Source organism: Catharus ustulatus, chromosome 10 (genome assembly GCF_009819885.2).
Source record: "Catharus ustulatus isolate bCatUst1 chromosome 10, bCatUst1.pri.v2, whole genome shotgun sequence".
NCBI lineage: Eukaryota > Metazoa > Chordata > Aves > Passeriformes > Turdidae > Catharus > Catharus ustulatus.
Genome location: NC_046230.1, coordinates 25299889 through 25318778, shown reverse-complemented (window position 1 = coordinate 25318778; position 18890 = coordinate 25299889). Strand labels below are relative to the sequence as shown.

General features: G+C 45.4%; 1 protein-coding gene across 4 annotated transcripts in view; it reads left to right on the top strand.

The window, feature by feature from the left end:
• Positions 1 to 18890, top strand: part of LEKR1 (leucine, glutamate and lysine rich 1) — a 36858-nt gene that overhangs the window by 10307 nt on the left and 7661 nt on the right. For 3 of the 4 annotated variants that reach the window (XM_033068668.1, XM_033068667.1, XM_033068669.1), the window contains exons 3-9: positions 2260 to 2379; positions 2776 to 2951; positions 3987 to 4172; positions 11682 to 11763; positions 13142 to 13219; positions 13452 to 13655; positions 15326 to 15419. In XM_033068668.1, the coding sequence (XP_032924559.1) occupies positions 2260 to 2379; positions 2776 to 2951; positions 3987 to 4172; positions 11682 to 11763; positions 13142 to 13219; positions 13452 to 13655; positions 15326 to 15419 (940 nt within the window). Of the gene's footprint in view, positions 1 to 1870; positions 2118 to 2259; positions 2380 to 2775; positions 2952 to 3986; positions 4173 to 11681; positions 11764 to 13141; positions 13220 to 13451; positions 13656 to 15325; positions 15420 to 18890 lie in introns of those variants that run through there. The other variant, XM_033068670.2, reaches the window with a different exon arrangement.

Sequence of the window (18890 nt, the reverse complement as noted above, 5' to 3'; positions counted from 1 at the left end):
TCTGTCCTTGCTGTCCTGCTCTCTGCCTGCCCTGTGCTGTGCTATCAATGTTCAGCATCCTAGGGCTGACAGATCACTGCTCCCACAAGCCAGACATGCTTTTCCTTCCTTTTATCTCTGCTAGACAAAGGGATTGAGTCTCTCTTATCAGCTGCAGACTGTTTCAGTTTTCTGTTCTCTCTAGGTTCAGGTTTGTAGCTGTGGTTAACCTTGAAAGCCACCTGGGAGTTAATTTGTCCTCAGTTACCTTTCCTTTGGGATCCTGGCAGGAGGGGAAATGAACTGCACTGATCCCACTCAGCTATTCAGCCTAATTCTGTGCTAAAATCCCTTCAGTCTTGATAATTAATTGAATTATTACTAATTTAATTAGCAAAACTCCAGTGTAGGAAATGTAAACTAGATGTAAATGCTGAAGATGTCCTCGAGTGCCACATCCACACATCTTGAACACTTCCAGGGGTGGTGACTTCACCACTTTGTGAAGTGAAAATGAGCAGCTCCTGGCTGTGAAATGAAAGTGAGCAGCTCCAGCCTCTGGGCAGCTCCCAAAGTTTCAGGGCAGTGCCAATCCTGGGTGGAGCCTTTTTTGGACAGAGTGTTCCAGGCTCTGTGAGCATCCTGTCCCTGCTGGCAGTGCCAGTGCTGCTCCATCCCCCTGGCAGTGCAGTGCAGGGTTCTTTGTGTGCTCTGAAACTCAAACCCCCTGGATCTCAGGTCCTGGGGACAGGGAGGGTGTGCAGCAGCTCCGCTGCCTTTTCTCGTGCTGTTCTTGTCCTGCCTCACCTCCCACCCGGGGCAGGATTCCCCCTGTGCTGCCCAGGGCTGGGAATCCTCGCTGAGGGACAGGGGATGATGAGATCAGAGTGTTCCCACCATTCTCTAAACGCCAGCTTTTCATCAGCACTCTTCCTTTGTGCCAGAAAGCCCCGAAATAACGTGTTTGTTTTGCTTCCTTCTGATGGTATCAGTGGAGAGTGACTGCCTTGCCTTTTCCAGGGTTCTTTTGTGTGTGACTGAGCAGGACATGCTGGAAACATCCCTTTAATGTCAGCTCTGGAATGGAAAGAGGAAGAAAACGTGTCTCTCCTTGTTTACCAGTTTCTTTTTAATCCAAAAGATCTTCAAATACTCATCCCATCGCAGAACAAGAATGGAAAACGAGCATCTGGCCCTCCCTGCCTCCCAGAGTTTGCATTTGTTATTAGTCAGTGATTAATCACTGGGTTTTTTCCTAATCTGCAAATGTAGATTTGGATCCTGTAGCTGTTTAGGGATGGACATTTCCTTGGGAGTGACAACAGTTCTGCTCCACACAATCCAACAGATTTCATCTCTCCCCTCCTGCTCTCCCCCTCCTGGAAATCTGCAGGTAGCAATGGGTAGAATTTCCTGAAAGGGTAATGCCAGGAATGTCTTCAATTTCTTCATTTTCCTTTTGTTCCAGGGATCACAATTGCACCCCCAAAACTTGCTTTTTAGCCCCCAGATGTTCAGTTCAGATTCTGTCAGAGCTCTGAAGATCCAGGTTTCTTAACCAACACTAATATTTTTTTAAATGTGCATTTTAGTGCTGATCTGTGTGATACCAGTAACTAATGCACTGTCATAGTTTGGTTTCATTTTTATATATTTTCAGTATAAATCATTCTCATTCTCTTCTGCTGTTTAAAATCGAAGCCAAGGCTGATGTAGTGTTTCTGCCAGCCTTTGGTTTTGTAAAATACTTGTCTATTCAAATATTATTTATTTACTTGTGACAATGAGTCACCAGCAGACAAATAGATCATTTTCCCTGTGTGAACAGTAAGTGTTGAAAGCTGAAACAGGGGCTGGTGTTTAACAGTTGCTTGTCACTTTTGGGGCTGGAAGGCTGTTTGGGATGGTTATCTACAGAAAACACCCGGGGCTGATGTGCTGGGTGGGATTGTTCCTCACTTTACCACAGGAAGGGAATTGGATTCAGCTCTTTTATTCCTGTGCACTTCCATTCATTTGCTGACAATTATGGGAGCAAGTGCTGAACTGCTGAAAGAGCAGTGTTAAAAATGTGTTTATTTACACTGGGATGGCTGTGCCTGTAAAACAAACCGGTGCTGTAGAGGAAAGTTCCCAAGGTAAATGCCAGAGGTGCAGAACACCTTGGGGGATGGTTCTGGGTGGTTCTGGGGGTGTTTGCTGTGCCTGAGAAAGCTGAAACCAAAGCTGGAGGTGGATTATTGGTGCAAACAATTCTGATTATTTTATTTACATCTACAGGATAAAAGCCCTGACAGTGGAACTCAAAAGCAAGCAGGAGGAGATGAAAACTGTGAAAGCTGATTTGCAGTATTTCCAGGAGGAGAAGGAAGCTGCCTACAAGCAGTCTCAGGTGCTCAGGTGAGAGCCCAACAAGAAATGCTGATGTTGGAACTGCTCTATTTCTTACATAAATATTGTTCATAAAGATTCCCCACAAACCTGGGCATACAGTTACTTAAACGTGATTACTCTGATTTCTCAATTAAAAATTATTGTACAGTTTCCTGTACAGGATTTTTGTTCATGAAGCAAACCCATTTTTTTTTATTTATGCACAAAAGCTGTAAACATTTAGATGGGGAAACTTAAACATATATTGAGTACACAGCACATTTCATACACTAAATTATTTTAACCCAATGCAATATAAATTATCAAATAATGGGGAAGTAGTTGTCAAGCTCAGTCTAATTCCCAAGTTCTATTTATAAAATAATTTCTAAATATGCATCTGGTATATTTTCTTTCTTGCAGAACGACCTTGGAACACCATTGCTCCACTCTGAACAAGGCTGTCTCCCTGTTCCCTTTCATTAGGAGTGAACTAGACAGTATTAAAGAGGTCATCTCCACCAACCTGGAGAACTTTGCTGCCATGAAGGAAGAAATTTTTCAGCAAATAAAAGCTGTGAGCAAAGAAGCTCTGACAGGTAAAGCATCCTGCAAACATTTTGGGCAGGGGGATGGTGCAGCATCCTTGTGGGGCTGCTGGAGCATCCTGCAATGTTCCCCCCAAACTGGGCAGGCTGCACCCTTCCCTTGGAGCCAACCCACACCCAGCAGCTCTCCCCTGTTATCTGAGTGAGAACAAACCCTGCCAAACTCTGCCTTCCTTATCTGAGGGCTCCTTGGGGCTGCCAGGGGCTGGGGGTGACTCCCTGGCCCCCAGGCTGCTCCAGGCTCCAACAGTGGGGTCTTCAGGGCCAGGGGGCAAGGCACAACCCTGGGCTTGTTGAGGAGGGGTCGTGCCCAGCCTCAGGCTGGAGCTGACTGAGCCTTGAGTGCCAATTTTGCTGTGCCTCAGCTGACATTGGTTTCACTGAGTGTGCAGTGGTGCAATCACAGGCTGCAGCAGCCAGAGCTGGCCCTGTGCCCATGGTACAGCTTTAAAGGCCTTCAGAAATGATGTTCAGACATATTCCTGTCCTAGCAGTTGTTCAGTGTGGGTGAGCTGCTGTTTCATTGAGTCACAAAATCACAGAACACCCTGAGCTGGGGGGATCCACAAGGATCAAGCCCATGCACAAAGATCCTCTGTTGGCCAAATTAACCTCTGGGGCTGTTTGATCAGGGCTTTGAGGCCATCAGTCTGGTCAGGGCTGGGGATGTGCCTCTCCCACCTGCCTCTGTCCCTGTGGGCTCCTGGAGCAGCTCAGGAGCCCCAGAGCTGTTTGCCACAGCAGCTGCCCCATGGGCTGGGCTTCCACGAGCAGTGAATTCCTCAGTGGTTGCTTTGTTCCCCCTGGGAAGGGCTCTGGGGGCAGCTGTGCCTGGACAGGATGAGCCCAGAGACACTGGGACATTTCCCACCCCAGCAATGTCACCCCATCCTCAAATCCACCTTTCCACATCAAAACTATAACCCCACTCATTTCTGTTGCCCTGTGAATGCCATTTCAAAGCTTTGCTGTCCGTGATTAACACAAAATCACAACACCCTGCACGGGTTTGTTTTGCCTCCTCAGAAATCCCCAAACTGAACCAAAGATTGGCAAAATCCCAGCGGGAGAACGAGTGCCTGCAGGAGAAGGTGAGACACCTCACTGGGGTGGCTGACACAGTGGAGCTGAAAACCCAGCAGCTCCAAACTTCCCTGCAGCAGGGGAACGAGCTCCAGAGCCGCTGCCGGGAGCTGCAGAAGGAAACTCTGGGTAAGAGAAGCTTTTATCCTGCCTAGCAAAAAATCCAAGGGGAAAAAAAAGTGTTTTTAAAGCACCAAAGCTGTGATTGTTGCTGTGAAAAGACTCGACAGGGCTGAATAAAATGCAGTCAGGAGGAGGGAAGGGCATCCCAAGGAGCAGCTGGGAGGGCAAGTGAAGAAAAAGAGGAAAATAATGAAGGTGGTGGAAAACAATGCTGTTGTTAATTATCCATCTTCAGCAGAACATCAGGCTCTGAGGGTAAAATTCAAAGGATTGGTGTCATTTTGAGTACAGGACCAGGAAGGACTCCTGGCTTTCAGAACAGGCCAGGCCCTTTTCTGTGAGTCATTAAACATGAGACTGATGATCCGCCCTTGGTTGTGTCTCAGGGAGCAGAGAATGCTCTGCAAAAGGGGGACAGCAGTGACAGCACAGGAAATGCCACCCTGGGAGCTCTGTGCAGACACAAACTCACAAAAAGGATTGTCTCTGTTGGTATCTCCTCTCTTGCATCCACAGCTCTGGCTCAGGGGTTTGTGAAGCCCTTGGGAGCACATTTGAGGCTGAGCTGGTGCAGGGTTTGCAGTGCCCAGGCTGTGCCCATCTGTGACCTCCTGAGAGCAGCAGGGACCTTCCCAGGTCCTTCAGCACCTGTGAAAACACCAGATGTGAGATCCCAGCCCTGGAGCTGAGCATGGGCACAATGACATCTTGTAGATTAATATTGAATTGGTTTATTTTTATAACAACACTTAAAAAGCGCCAGCAAAGACATCTTGTGTCTTTGTAGAAAAAATAAGGAGCAGTGGACATAAAATCTCATCAGATGGTGTCTCACACTCTGAAACACAAGGGTGAGCACCATAACATCAATTTTTGTATTTTTGTATTTATGCTGATGGGAGAACTGCCCTTAGCTGAGCTCCCTTTGCCCCTCTCTTTGCTCCAGAGGTTGCTGCAATGAGTTTGGGGTTTCTCCATGATCATGGCAAACAAACACTTTCATTTTCAGCTTTGCTCCATGTAGAATTGCCTTGTTCTTACCTTAAAAATGAGTCTCTATTTGCAGTCTCTATTTTATTATATATTTTTAAGGTTTTGCAATGTGTTCTATATTTTTGGAGGGATTCTTGGATCTTCTGAAAATCTGAATTTGCTGCTCTAAATTGTTGCATCAGCCCATCACAGTTAAATATCACAGAATTCTGGAATGGTTTGGGTTGGGAGGGACCTTAAAGCTCATTCATTCCCATCCCCTGCCTGGGCAGGGACACCTTCCACTTTCCCAGGCTGAAAATGTGCAGTGAAATATAAAACAACAGGGATTTTATGGAGAAAACACAGCTAAAACATCATGCACAGAATTCATACAGAATATTAGGACCCTGCAAAATCTTAATGATGAGTAAAAAATACCCTCGAAGCTGGTTGATGTTTTATGTGAGACATTTAAAAATTTATTAATAAAAATGTAGCAGTCACTTGCTAATAAATGAGTTATTAAGAAGCAGTAAAACTTTTGATGTGGGTATCCAGGAGGAGGTTTCAAGGCAGGAAAGCTGCTGGCTCAGGCATTTGGATTCCCCCCTTCCTGAATGGATCAGTAAAACACAAATCCAGGAGGATTTGAAAGGTCTGGCTCTAGGGAACATTGCTGGATTGGGGTAATAAACCCAGTTAATGCACTGCTGGTAAAAGTGGTTCTCTTTGAAATACCAAACAGGATTTCTTTTTCATGAAACAAACATTAAATATGAAATGAGTTTGCCATTGTGTTAAAATAAATGAGTGGGAACAAACAACATCTTACTGGAAATCAGTTCCAGGAGAGGATTTGCCCTGCCCAAAGCTGTGCTGTGGAAATCAGCCACATCCTGAGTGTCCATGCTTTGGGGTTTTACCTTTTTGTGCTTTTTCCCCTCCCACAAACTACTCCAAAGTCCTTCTTTGGTACTGAAAGTCATGGTTATTTGACATCACATTTGCATTTGCAGTTGTTTCTGCTGTTTGTGTGACTTTCTGAGGATTCCCTTTGTAGGGGATTTGTGGGATCAGTTGATTGCTCCAAGCCATTTTCACCTCACAGAGCATCCCCCAGCTGGAGGGAGGTGACAAATGCTCAACACAGGGTGAGGTCTGCTGGATAATTGTCTAATCAATCAGACTGGCCAAATCAAAAATCAATAATGATGATGTGTCTGTGTTCTCAGTGCTGGGAGCAGCAGGGCTGCAGTGCTACAGGCTCCTAAAAGATTTCTGCTTTCATTTTATTGCCAGCTAAATCCTTTACTTAACCACAGATAAAGAATCATTTTTCTTCCCCAAAGTCCTTGTGGTTTTTCTTTAGCTCATGACAGCTCTGGCCTTGCTCTGGATGGGTTGAAATTGCTGGAAATGCTCCCAAAATCCAAATTTTCAATCTTCTGCTGCTTTCTCCATGGGCTGCTTCAGCTCCAAACAGAAACGTGGTGGTCTGCTGAGCTGATGATGAGAGATGATGGAAAACTGCAGCTGGAGGAGCTGGGGAGGGGAGTGTGAGCATTCCTGGTGGAGAGGAGAGAGAAGGGAATATCAGCAATCCTCATGGAGAGGAGAGAGGGGAATATCAGCAATCCTCATGGAGAGGAAAGAGAGGGGAGTGTTAGCAATCCTCATGGAAAGGGGAGAGGAATTTTAGCACTACTCATGGAGAGGAGAGAGGGGAATGTCAGCAATCCTCATGGAGAGGAGAGAAGAGAATTTTAGTATTCCTCATGGAAAGGAGAGGGGAATATCAGCAATCCTCATGGAAAGGAGAGAGGGGAATATCAGCAATCCTCATGGAGAGGAGAGACAGGGGAATATCAGCAATCCTTATGGAAAGGAGAGAAGAGAATTTTAGTATTCCTCATGGAAAGGAGAGAGGGGAATATCAGCAATCCTTATGGATAGGAGAGACAGGGGAGTGTGAGTATTCCTCATGGAGAGGAGAAAGAGGAGAATATCAGCAATCCTCATGGAAAGAGAGGGGAATGTTAGCACTCCTCATGGAAAGGAGGGAGAATTTTAGCACTCCTCATGGAAAGGAAAGAGAGGAATTTCAGCACTCCTCATGGAAAGTAGGTGTTTTCTTCTCCTCAAGTGTCCTGAATGGCTCTTTAAGGACCACTTTGCAGAGCTTTGAAAATGCAAAGGGGGAATAGTTCCCTGCAGGTTTGGGTGGCTGCAGTGCAAACAGCCCCCATTGATGCCACAAGTGCTGTTGAAATGTAATTTTGATGCATTCCAGCTGCGGTGGGAAGGCTGGGGAATGCAGGGCTGCTGCTGGAGCAGAGTGTGACCAGGCAAAGGCTCAGGAGAGCTTTTCAGCACAGGAATTCTGGAAAACAACCCCAGCTCCCTGCCACGAGGGTCACACTTTGCTTCCAGAGGAAAAGCAGGAATTGTTTTGTCTGTTTAGGCTAAACACTGAGGGTAAAAATTCATCCCCAAGGAAAATTCAGGTCAGAATCTCTGGTTTTTTTCCTGTTCAGTTTTCCCAGCCAATAAGTAAAGACAGTATTTCAAACCAATTTTAATGTGCAGGAGAAGCAGGTCTGTAGGAATTTTGACATATCCCAATTAGCTTGGCTTCAAACAGGCAGAAAATTCAGACTTTAGACCCAGTCCTTTGATGCTGGAGTGTGAACTCTGGCCATGGATGAGCAAACCCAACCCTCCTGAGTGGAGCAGGCTTTGCCAAAATAACATTTTTTCCCTATTTAAGGATTTTTAAGGCCTTGGAGATTGTCATGTTTGCATGGTTGCAGTTGTTGCTTTATTCTGTTGAGAGCTGAGGCTGCCCTTGGTTTGTGCCACTCACAATTATTTAGAGTCTGGTGCCTTTTTCTGCTTTTTCTCTGTGGTTTTCTACATGAGGGTGAAGGAATGAAGCAGAAAGGCCACTCTGGCAGTGGTCAGCAGCACCTTCCTGGCAGCTTTGAGTGATTTGAACACTTCCTGATGCCACTGGTGAGGTCTCCAGGAAGGATCTAAATCTGGAGTCCATCCCTGGGCTCCTTCCAGCCTTGTGTGAGTCACAAATTAAAAGAAGGGCTTTCTTGTGTAGACAAAAAAAAATATTATCCTAGAGAACACAGTATATGAACTATTATAAGTACAAATAATTAGTTCTGTTCTCTGCAGGGACTTGGGGTGTTACTTCACTTCTTTGGTTTCCTTAGAAACACGTGGTGAAGCAACATTTTCCTGCTCTGGCACTGTAATTTTTCATGGAAGTATTTCTCATTTCCCACAGGTTGTCTGCTATGCTCTTCAAATAAATGTACTGGAATCTCTCTGTGTTAAGTGTACATCTGAATTTGCCTGGAATTAGTGTTCTGAGAAAAATTCAATATTTTTGCCCCCTTTGACACAGCTCACTGACCAAATTCAGGGCCTGTACAAGGAGTTTTAAATAATTGCTGCACCCTCCTGTTTCCCAGAACAGAACAGAAATCCAGAGCAGGGGCTGGTTCCAGCCTGCCTTGGCCAGGGATCTGTGCTCTCTATTCCAGCTCTGAGCTCCCAGAGTGTTCCTGATGGCTGAGCCAGCACCCAAAGGTCTGCAGGGAGAGGAGGGTGGAGGATCCAAACCCTCCTGGGTCATGGCTTTGAGCCTCCAGCTGTGGCTGCCCCATCCCTGGCAGTGTCCAGGACAGGGCTGGGGACAGTGGAGGTGTCCCTACCATGGCACTGGGTGGGATTTAAACCCCCCTCCCAACCCAAATTATCCTGGGATTCTGGAATTCCATCATCTCTTTGAGCTTATGAACCTCCCCATAAGTCTTAACTAGAGGGAAATAATCTTATTTTTTTTGTGTACATTGTGGGACACAGAGCTTTTATTTCGATTACCCCCAAATTGTCAGAAATTATATTGGATTGGATTTGGTAGGTTTTGCAGGAAAAGCAGAAAATGACACAGCTCTCCTCACTGGGAATCTGTAAGGAATTAGCTGTGGAGCTGATGGCTTCCAGAGTGGCTGCTTACCCAATGTGCTCCTCATTATTTTGATTTTTCACTGAAATCTTTACCAGTTGTTGCCGTTTCCAGGCAGGAGCTGGAGCACCGTGCCCTGGGATGCAAACTGGGGGGTGAAATTCCTGAAGGGCAGCTCTGCTGGGTGTTGTGCACACTCCAGGGCTGCAATCCAAGAAGAGGAAGAGGAAGAGGAAGGAGTGCCCAGCTCTGTTTTCAGCAGCTCCTCGTGCAGCCTGTGCCCCTCTGTCCCTGTCCCAGCAGCTTACTGGAAGGTTTATGGCTGTGGTCAGAGCCCTTCTGAGTCACAGAAATGAGTAAAATTAAACAGAAATAAGTGAGATGGATGTGCTGAGTGTTTGGGATGTGGTTCTGGCAGCACTGGGCCCAGTATCAGTGTTAGACTGAGCTCTCTCTCTTGGCTTTGCCTGTTTTGCAATAGGCTTGATTTTCATTACCAGAGAACATTTTTACATAAGTGTTTGAATACATTTCCCTCTGTTCAGCAAGTTTTCAGCACAAGTTTCCATTTGTATTGCCATTCTCCTTATTAGTTGCCTCATTTTTACCACAGTTTTCATTGAAATCTGCCTCCATGGGTGTGGGACTTTTCACCAGCTCCCATTGACTTTGCTGGGAATTCTCTCTTGAGACTTGCAGAAACCATTTGTATAATTAAATCCATTTATTCCCTCATGAAAAACTCCTGTGCATGAAAACTTCTGAAAACAAATGGAGTGAAAGAGGAAACAGGAGACCACCCAAAGTACAGAACCAAAGCCAGCACCATCCCTCTCCTTTTCCTTCATCCCACAACTTGTGTCCACACTGAGGGAGAGGAAAAAATGCCACACTTGTTAATTATTGGCAGACACCTTTTAAAATAACCATTTATAAAAGGTCAGAAGGTGCTGCTTGGGAAAATCTTCTCCCCAGCAGCCTGTGAGGTTGGGCAGAGGGTTCTGCTCTTGCTGTGTCCATCCACACTGATCTGGGTTTAATCTTTTCCCAGTTTTTCCTGCTGGCAGGGTTGGCTGCTCCCCAGGCTGTGCCTCACATCTGCCTGCCAGCTGCAGCCAAAATTCTCCTTTTTCTGTAGGAACTCTGAGGGTTGGTGCCACAGGTGAAGGACACAAAAATGGCCTTGGTTGGTTTTGGTACCCATGGCAGGTGGGGCAGAAGGGGATTCTGCAATTCACTGCCTTGATTTTCCCAAGGGTTTAAGCAAATCCAAGAGATTTCACTTTTCCCTTTGAAAAGCTGTTTATAAATGCTGCTAGTTTGGGAATGGATCTGACAGGACCAGTGTGTTTTACCTGTATCATTCTCTCCCTGATTTTTTTTAAAATTATTTTGTTGTTGTTGTTGTAGTGTAATGAACAATTTTCCTTTTCTCTTTACTGAAAAAAGGGGACTCCTCCAGTTGTTTACCAAGATAAGGTGTGGCTGGCAGGAAATCCCACACTGGGATCATCCCTCATCATTGCTGGAAATGACTGAAAGAGATGTGTGGGAAAAATTACAGAAGTTCAGGGAATTGGGGTGAAATGATCAATTTAAAAACAGGAGTGACAGATTTGGCTTCTGGGAAGAAACATCAGAGAATTTTGAAGGGCTGTCTTGGGAACTGTTCCCTCCAGAGACAAGGTCACCTCACTTTGTTTGCTGTTGCTTTCTGAGGAATAATCTCAGTTTTCCTTTCACTTCCAGATCTGTTGCAGTGATTTGTCACTGGATTTTTTTCCCATGTAGTTCGTGGTGCTGTCCTTTTGGTAGAAACTTAGATTTTAAATAATTCTGAGGCTTTCTGGAAAGGCAGCTCTTGTCCATGAGCTTATCTAGAGGTGCCCAAGTTGCTGCCCCATCCCTGAAGTGCCCCAGGCCAGGCTGGATGGGGCTTGGAGCAGCCTGGGACAGTGGAGCTGAGTGAGCTTTGAGGTCCCTCCCAACCCAGGGCATTCCCTGGTTCTGTGATGTGTTCATGGAGATGAAAATCAGATTAAACCATGTGCTGGTGCTACATTTAAAGGGCATCACATCTGCAAATTATGGCTGTTCTTAGGGTTTAAAAGCATAGAAAAGGGTGATGTTGAGACACACAAAACCTGATGAGATAATTTAAGTAAAAAAACAGGGATTGTACTGGGAAAAAGGCAGTGGCTGATTGGAGCTGAGGTTCTGAAAGAACATGTAGAGGATAAGACAAGTTCACACCACCACTAAATTACTGCCAGGGTTTGAGGGAAGTGAATTCCAGGTGAGTTTTGGGGCCACCTTCCTGCATGTTTGCTTCAGCTCTACATACAAATAATCTGATTTAAAGCATTTCATGTTCCAGTGTGGCTGAATTTGGTGTTTTCTGGTGGGATAAAAACCCCAAACAGACAAACCAACCCCTTTGGGTGAGCAGACTCTGCCTGAGGTGGGAACAGGGAGCTGCAGGTCCAGCCTGCAAACAAACCACTGAAGTGAATGAACTGGACATTAACAGAGACACAACCTCGTGTTTGTGCTTCCAGATCTAACAAACCAGGTGGAGACAGCTGGCCTGCAGCTGCAGAAGGTGACAGCAGAGCTGGAGCACTACAAGAAGCTGCTGCTGTAAGATTCCCATCCCTTCATTGCTGCCCACTGCACATAAAGAACATAAACCACTTTTTTTTTTTGTTTTTGTTTTTTTTGTTTTTTTCCCATCAAGTTCTGCTTGTCACAGTGGTGTGAGAAGGGTTTGACCGACAGAGGAACAATTTTATCTTCATGTGATTATTTCAGAGCCAGGCTGGCAGGGGGAGCAGGGTTTCCTTCCTGCAGCAGGGATTCCTGGAGCTGCAGAGCAGGGACATGATCCCAACACAGCTGTAGGATGAATTTTGGGGAATTCCCATAACTCCAGGACTAAAAATGGGTGTGGGAAGGAATATAAAGTGATGGAACAGGGGGGAATGGCAGGGATGGATTGGATTTTGGGAGGGTGGGCAGCCTGGCACAGGTTTTCCAGGGAATTTGTGGCTGTCCCTGGATCCCTGGCAGTGTCCAAGGTCTGTGCAAAGTGTGGGTGGAACCAGCTGGGCTTTGGGATCCCTTCCAGCCCACACCATGCCAGGATTTTCTCCCATTTCCAGAGCACTCAGAACACTCCACAGCAGGAGTGACACCCACACATCCCAAACTCCACAGTGCTAATTCCAAATTCCAAATTTCAGAGTGCTGGAAACCTCTGTGGGTGCTGGAGCAGCCTGGGGACATCACCTCAGGAGAATTCAGAGAAAAGCACAAATTGTGTTTGTGAAGCTCCAAAAGGAGTCAGGAGCTGGCAGTGCCAGGCTCAGGACCATCCATCATCACTTTTTGTCCACATTTCCCTGGAATCTGAGCAGAGGATTTGCTCTGCTCTGCACTTTGTGCTTTCAGTTCCTCTGTTCTGGGGGTCTGAGTAACCCAGTTGCAAATATTTGGGATGCTTAGCAACCAGCAGTGATAGTGTGAGGATTGAGTGGGAAACAGAGATGTCATGAACACAGTTAAATAAACACTGAGGGCATTCCAAGTGTGCATTGACATCTCAGTGTAACATGGGCACAGTTCAATAAAACAACATATTCTGTATCTGTTTAAATGTAAATATCAACCTTAACCATGGTTATTAATTGCTGCAGTGGTGACATAATGAGACCTGCAGAGTTTCCAGCCCTTTTACCTACAGAACTGGCACTTGTTCCATTTTATTCATTTATTACTCAAAACTGTCATCAGTGTTGCAAGATCTCACTTCTTGATTGCCACATCTGTGATGCAGGTCAGGCTGAGGCACTGGAATTGTGAATTCCAATTATTGGCAGCCTTTGCTGGAGCTGACAGAATTTTCTGTTTGTGGCCTTTTACCTGAAATGGAAAATGCAAGGTGGAAAATGTCCAGGCTGCTGCAGGAGTAAAGGCTCATTTCTTTGGATAAAAACCTTTTTTTCCCCAATTTTTTTAGGGTGAAGTCAACAGAGCTTGATGTCTGTCAGAATGAACTGAAAAAGATCAAATATGAAAATGGAATTGCTGAGTCCAGGTAAATACTGAAATGATATTTCGTATTTTTGAGCAATAACAGCAAACATTTTATTATTTTAATGCAGCTTTTATGCAATACATTTTAAAAACTTTTCTGTCAGGTCAGTAGATTTAACTTCATAAAGAACACATGGAGTTTTTGACCAATATTTCATTTTCCAGGCATTATTATTTCTGCTTATAAATAAGAATATAGTACCAATGCTGCTATTTCTTGATTTCATCTGTAGGCTTATGAAAGAGCTGAAGGAAAAGGAGGAATCCCTTCTCATTTGCCAACAAATCTGCAAACATTTACAGGAGGAAGTGGCTGAGAAAGAAAGGAAAGAAGAAGATCTGAAAAGAAGAAGTGGGAGATCAGAGAGTGAGCTGGAAACCCTGAAAGCTCTGCTGAGCCAGACAGAGCAGGAGGTGCTGATGCTGAAACAGGAGAGGTAAAGGGAGCTGGGCTGCACCAGCTGCTCCTGAAAACTCTGAGCATTTTGGAGGTCACTGGGTTGGTTTTTTAAATTCTTATGGGATAGACAAAACTGGGATGAAGAGAAAAAAAGAAAAAGTCCTATTAAAAAATAGGAGTGGAGAAGTTCTGCTTGGGCTGCAGGCTTCAGCTTGGGTTTGATGTGAGCCCTAAATCTCTGTTTTTTTAAAGTGAGCCCCAAATCTCTATTTTTTTAAAGTGAGCCCCAAATCTCTATTTTTTTAAAGTGAGCCCCAAACCCCCATTTTTGCAGCTGTTCAGCTGTTCTTTGTGCTGAAGGTGCAGGGAAAACCCAAACCCCTCCTGGCACTTCTTTCTAAATGCTGCAAAGAAACCTGTGGCTGTCAGGAGCAAAGCTGGAGATGGAGATTCCCCTGGTAATGGAATGTAATTAAAGAAATATTGAAGAAATATTAGAGAAATGGAGGTAATTAAAGAAATATGGGTTCAGGTTGGAGAGCCCAAAGCAAAGGCACTCAAAGCCCATCCCACTCCACAGAGCAGCCCTCAGAAGCCCAGTTTTCATTTCCCACATCCCAGAAGCAATCCCAGGGACAAGGGCAGCTTTGTTCCCAGCTGAGACCTTCAGGGCCAGACTGAGCTGGTGGGGAGCTGCTCTCACACCTCCCCAGGCAGCAGATCCTGCCCAAGAGCCTGGCTGAGGGAACACTGAGGCATTTTTGTGGTGGACAAGTTGTTAACAACACCAGTGGCAGGAATTTCACCTCTGCAGGAGTCCTGCCCTTCCAGCCCCACATAACAAACAGAGCCTTGAACAGCACAAAGCACTCAGTGGCTTTCATTCCAAACCCATTACAATTTTTAAATTAATGACCCTAATAATCCAAGTTCATGAAATGCAAGTTCTGGTTGGAATATTTGATTTTTTTGTGTTCTTTGAGATTTGTCTTGAGAAATATCAAAGGAGTATGAGTGAGAAGTGGAAGGTAAGCCCTTATTTTATTTAAAACATAAAGGTGGAGATTCCAGGTGGTGATTCCTGGGTGAGCAGGATTTCAGTGCAGGGGAAGGGCAGTGCAGTGCAGGTTTGATGGAGTTTGTGTTTGCAGGTGTCCCAGCAGAGCAGGTTTGATGGAGTTTGTGTCTGCAGGTGTCCCAGCAGAGCAGGTTTGATGGTGTCTGTGTTTCCAGGTGTCCCAGCAGAGCAGGTTTGATGGAGTTTGTGTTTGCTGGTGTCCCAGCAGGGCAGGTTTGATGGTGTCTGTGTTTGCAGGTGTCCCAGCAGGGCAGGTTTGATGGTGTCTGTGTTTGCAGGTGTCCCAGCAGGGCAGGTTTGATGGAGTTTGTGTTTGTAGGTGTCCCAGCAGTGCAGGTTTGATGGAGTTTGTGTTTCCAGGTGTCCCAGCAGTGCAGGTTTGATGGAGTTTGTGTTTGCTGGTGTCCCAGCAGTGCAGGTTTGATGGTGTCTGTGTTTGCTGGTGTCCCAGCAGGGCAGGTTTGATGGAGTTTCTGTTTCAGGGAGCTGCTGCTGGTGTCCCAGCAGAGCAGGTTTGATGGAGTTTGTGTTTGCTGGTGTCCCAGCAGAGCAGGTTTGATGGTGTCTGTGTTTCAGGGAGCTGCTGCTGGTGTCCCAGCAGGGCAGGTTTGATGGTGTCTGTGTTTCAGGGAGCTGCTGCTGGTGTCCCAGCAGAGCAGGACGGAGCAGCTGCAGGAGGCGCTGAGGCAGAAGCTTCGCAGCGAGGACTCCTGGAGGGACAAGGTGACTCTGGGGCTCTGCTCTGGGGGTTCCATTTCACCAAGAACACAGAAAGCAGGGGATGATCCCCCCCAGTGCCACATGGAACCGTGCACACACTGGTTTGGGAACCACTTAGCCAAAAGTTTCTGCCAGGAGCACCAAACCCTGTTTGTCCTGGGTCTGTGGGGCAGGGCAGGGTTGGTTTGGGGGAGCTCCTGCTCCAAAAGCACATTTAATGTTTGTGGGGTTGGGGTTGGAGTGACCTGAAATCCCCTCCAGAGCCACCCTGCCATGGGGACACCTCCCACTGTCCCAGCTGCTCCAGCCCCAATGCCCGGCCCTGGACACTGCCAGGGATCCAGGACAGCCACAGCTTGTCCCTAATGTCCTTTGTCCAAGGAATTCTCCTGCCAGCCCCTTCCAGTGCCATTGGGGAAGCTGTTTCCCATAAACAACTGTCACCATGTCAACCATGTTTTCATCTGCAGCTTTTTCCCAAAAAACCCTGAACTGAGTAAGAACTAAAAACACATTCGTCTGTTAAAAAGAATAAGAAATTAAAAAAAAAAAAAGTATTCAAAAGAATAAAAAGCAGGTATTAAAAAGAATAAGAAATAAAAAAAATTATGTATTCAAAAGAATAAAAAGTAGGCACTAAAAAGAATAAGAAATAAAAATATATTTATGTATTCAAAAGAATAAAAAGTAGGTACTAAAAAGAATAAGAAATAAAAATATATTTATGTATTCAAAAGAATAAAAAGTAGGTACTAAAGAGAATAAGAAGTGAAAATGAATGTCTGTATCCATGAAGGAACATTTAAAAGCAGAGTTGAACAATAATTGTGACTTGTCTGATTTAAGTCTCACATAGTTGGTGACTGAAATTACTGCATTTTTTGTTTCAGTGTCTGAAAGGTTTATTTAGTCCCAGGAAAACCTGGCGACTGGGAGCAATTAGGATCAGTTACATTTCTTTGGAGAGCTCTTCACTCCCCTGGCACAGGATGTAATTTGGGGAGGGGATCCCACTGGCTCCATAATCAGAGTCTTTTCAAGCTGACACGAGAACAAAACACAGATTGGTGGGAGGGAGAGGGAGCAATTTCAGCTTTGGTGTCACAGCCATTCAAATGCAGCCACAGCAAGGCCCCAAAACTGCTCAGCAGCCAAAAAAAATCAACAGTGACAAAGTGACAACGAGTCCTTTGGTCTGTGCCACTGCACCAGAGGGACAAGTTTTCTGTTTAAATACATATAAACCTGAAAAAAATTCACTTTTAGGAAGTAATTTAAGACACAAGTCCATTGGAACACACCAGATCTGTGGAATCCTGGGATTATTTGGGTTGGAAAAGTTCCCCAAGCTCATCAAGTCCAACCTTTGTCCAGCAGCAGAGCCCTGAGGCCACGTCCAGCCCTGCCCTGGACACTCCAGGAGTGCCCCAAGCTCCCCTGGACCGTGGAGAAATCCCTGCTGCAAGGATGGGTGCACTCATTTACCCTGTGCAGTTCTAAAATGTTAATTAATGAGGGCTTGAAATCAATTAGTGGCCAATATGCACTCTTGGAACATCAACCTCCACTTTATTTCCAGTTCTGGTTCTCAGCTCTATTAATTTCAAATATTAAAAGTGAAATGTTTTGTATGAATGAGCTCAGGTTTTTATGTTGCCTTTACTTGTTCAGTCTTTGGAGTCAAGGAACCTCCAACAAGTGATCAGGATCTGTAGCAATAGGTAGAATTGATAAATCTGGGGATGTATGTTCAGAATCCCAACTGCCATCTAAGAACATAAAAGAAATAAATAAAATAAAATAAAATAAATTAAATTAAATTAAATTAAAATAATGATATGAATAAGTACTATAAAATTAATAATAATAAGAGTCTACTTGGAGCATCTTACAAATACAGCAATTTTTAAGCTATAAGTTCATAGGGGATTTGCACTTCTTCCACACCCAGAATTGGGTATATTTTGGTTTAAAAAATAATGGAAATATTTCCAGTTTCTCTTTTCCCCCTGAAGACATCAGGGAGATTTATTAAACTTCTGCTCATAATAATGTGTGGAATTAGATAATTGTAATTAAGCTCATTGTGGGGTTTTGTGCTTTTAATCATTTGAAGTAATGAGGTTTGTGTTGTGCATTTAATGTGCCTGTTGTGCTTTCAGCCTGCTGCAATTAAATGCATCAGAATCTGCTGCACAAAGGGAAAAGGAACATCCCGGGTTTGGAAAAGTGTTCCCCTAAATGCAGCCTTCAGGATTTAATCCAGAATTTTCTATTGGAGAAATTATGGCTGAATTCTCAAATTTGAATTTATAATGTGAATAATAATGCTGTTAGGACTGGGAAATTTCACCCAATATTCCAACCTGGAGGAGGGTCTGGGATGAGCTTGTTGTGACCTTCCAGGACCTGAAGGGGCTCCAGGAGAGATGGAGAGGGATTGGGGACAGGGGATGGAGGGACAGGACACAGGGAAAGGAGAGGGCAGGGATGGATGGGATTTTGGGAATTAGGAATTCCTGGCTGGGATGGAATTCCCAGAGCAGCTGTGGCTGCTCCATCCCTGGCAGTGCCCAAGGCCAGGCTGGATGAGCTTGGAGCAGCTGGGACAGTGGGAGGTGTCCCTGCAGGGTGGGATGGATGGGATGGGAGGTCCCTCTCCATCATCTTCATCATCCTCTTCCCCATCTCATCCCATCGTCCCATTGTCCCATCCCATCATCCCATTATCCATTATCCCATTATCCATGATCCCATTGTCCCACTATCCCATTATCCCATCATCCCATGATCCCATCCCATTGTCCCATCCCATGATCCCATTATCCATGATCCCATTGCCCCATGATCCCATTGTCCCATAATCCCATTGTCCCATTGTCCCATCATCCCATCCCATCCCATTGTCCCATTGTTCCATCCCATCATTCCATTATCCATGATCCCATTGCCCCATGATCCCATGATCCCATCCCCATCCCATCCCATGGATCCCATCCCATTGTCCCATTGTCCCATTGTCCCATTGTCCCATCCCATCATCCCATTATCCATGATCCCATTGTCCCATTATCCCATCCCATCCCATGGATTCCATCCCATTGTCCCATGATCCCATCCCATTATCCATGATCCCATTGCCCCATAATCCCATTGTCCTATTATCCCATCCCATGGATCCCATCCCATCCCATCCCATCCCATCCCATCCCATCCCATCCCATCCCATCCCATGGATTCCATCCCATTGTTCCATGATCTCATCCCATTATCCATGATCCCATTGCCCCATGATCCCATTGTCCCATTATCCCATCCATCCCATTGTCCCATTGTTCCATCCCATCATCCCATTTTCCATGATCCCATTGTCCCATCATCCCATCCCCATCCCATCCCATCCCATCCCATCCCATCCCATCCCATCCCATCCCATCCCATCCCATCCCATCCCATTGTCCCATTGTTCCATCC